Genomic DNA, 1,090 nt, shown 5'->3' with positions numbered 1-1,090 from the left:
TTTTCCCGTGCCTTTTTCTAGCTGAGGGCTTTCCGATTTTTTTTTTTTTTTCTGGTCCATTTTCTAGCTGAGGGCATTCTGAATTTTTTTTTTTTTCTCCCGGTCCATTTTCTAGCTGAGGGCTTTCAGACAAATAGGTATTTATTTAATTAGCCAGCTCCATTGCTGCCTCAGTCCCCAGGTTTTAGTAATGATTTTAAATTCGTTCGCATTGGTGTTCCTTTTCTGATGTTATTAGGGTAAATTTGGGGTCTGCTTACACACTTCAGTGCCTAAGTGTCAGGTTTCAGCTGTCGTTTTTCGGAAGTGCCCGCAGTCTGCAAGAAAGAGCTGAGGTAGATTGATGATGCAAATAATTAAATATTTTCATGAGCATTCAAATAATTAATTATTTGAATGAGCGTTCCAATAATTAAATAGCTGTTGTTATTAGGGTTGAGTTTGAGTGTTCCAACAATTAAATAGCGGTTGTTATTAGGGCAAAACGCCGCTTCATTAACGCGATCCTTGTTTATTATTTCCTCCAGGGAAATGGCACAGGAGACGAACCAGCTGCCGGGCCCCATGCCATGTAGGACGGGCTGCGGATTTTACGGCAATCCTCGGACGACCGGGCTGTGTTCCGTGTGCTACAAAGAACAACTTCAGCGTCAGCAGAACAGGATGGGTAACGGTTCAAATCCCAATTTTTTTTTATTTTTTTGGGGGGTGTGTGCATGTGTTGGAAGTAAAATGAGTGATGAGAGGAATCAGGGAATGTGTTTCCAGAGAGCTTCGGAGCGCTGCATGCCGAAATTATGAATATTAAAGAAAAGAGTTCTTCAAATCACAATTAAAAATTATATATTTTTACGTGAGACGTTCCGTTGTTCCGGCCCGCTCGCTCTTCAGCCTTCACGCGCATTTCTGTTCCCCACACCGTGTTCTCCTGCAATCCCGTCTCTGTCACATAGGCCCAGCCGGCGCGTCGACCGCTCCCGGCTCAGCCTCGACGTCCGGACGGAGCGCGGACGGCCGCTCAAACGACGGCGAAGATACCACTGGAAGCACATCTGAAAACTCAAGGTACGTTCCGAGGGTTATTTAGCTC

General features: G+C 45.0%; 1 protein-coding gene across 1 annotated transcript in view; it reads left to right on the top strand.

Annotated features, from left to right (window-relative positions):
* The first annotated feature begins 531 nt into the window (after nt 1-531).
* The window catches only part of LOC104514720 (AN1-type zinc finger protein 5-like), a 4,198-nt gene continuing 3,639 nt past the window's right edge, over nt 532-1,090 (top strand). Inside the window, exons 1-2 of the mRNA XM_010158471.1 lie at nt 532-667; nt 954-1,078. Coding sequence (XP_010156773.1) covers nt 532-667; nt 954-1,078 — 261 coding nt within the window. The remainder of the gene's footprint in view (nt 668-953; nt 1,079-1,090) is intronic.

The sequence above is a fragment of the Eurypyga helias genome, unplaced genomic scaffold (genome assembly GCF_000690775.1).
Source record: "Eurypyga helias isolate BGI_N326 unplaced genomic scaffold, ASM69077v1 scaffold26219, whole genome shotgun sequence".
Taxonomy (NCBI): Eukaryota; Metazoa; Chordata; class Aves; order Eurypygiformes; family Eurypygidae; genus Eurypyga; species Eurypyga helias.
The sequence above is the reverse complement of the archived record's forward strand: the minus strand, read 5'-3'. Positions and strand labels throughout refer to the sequence as shown.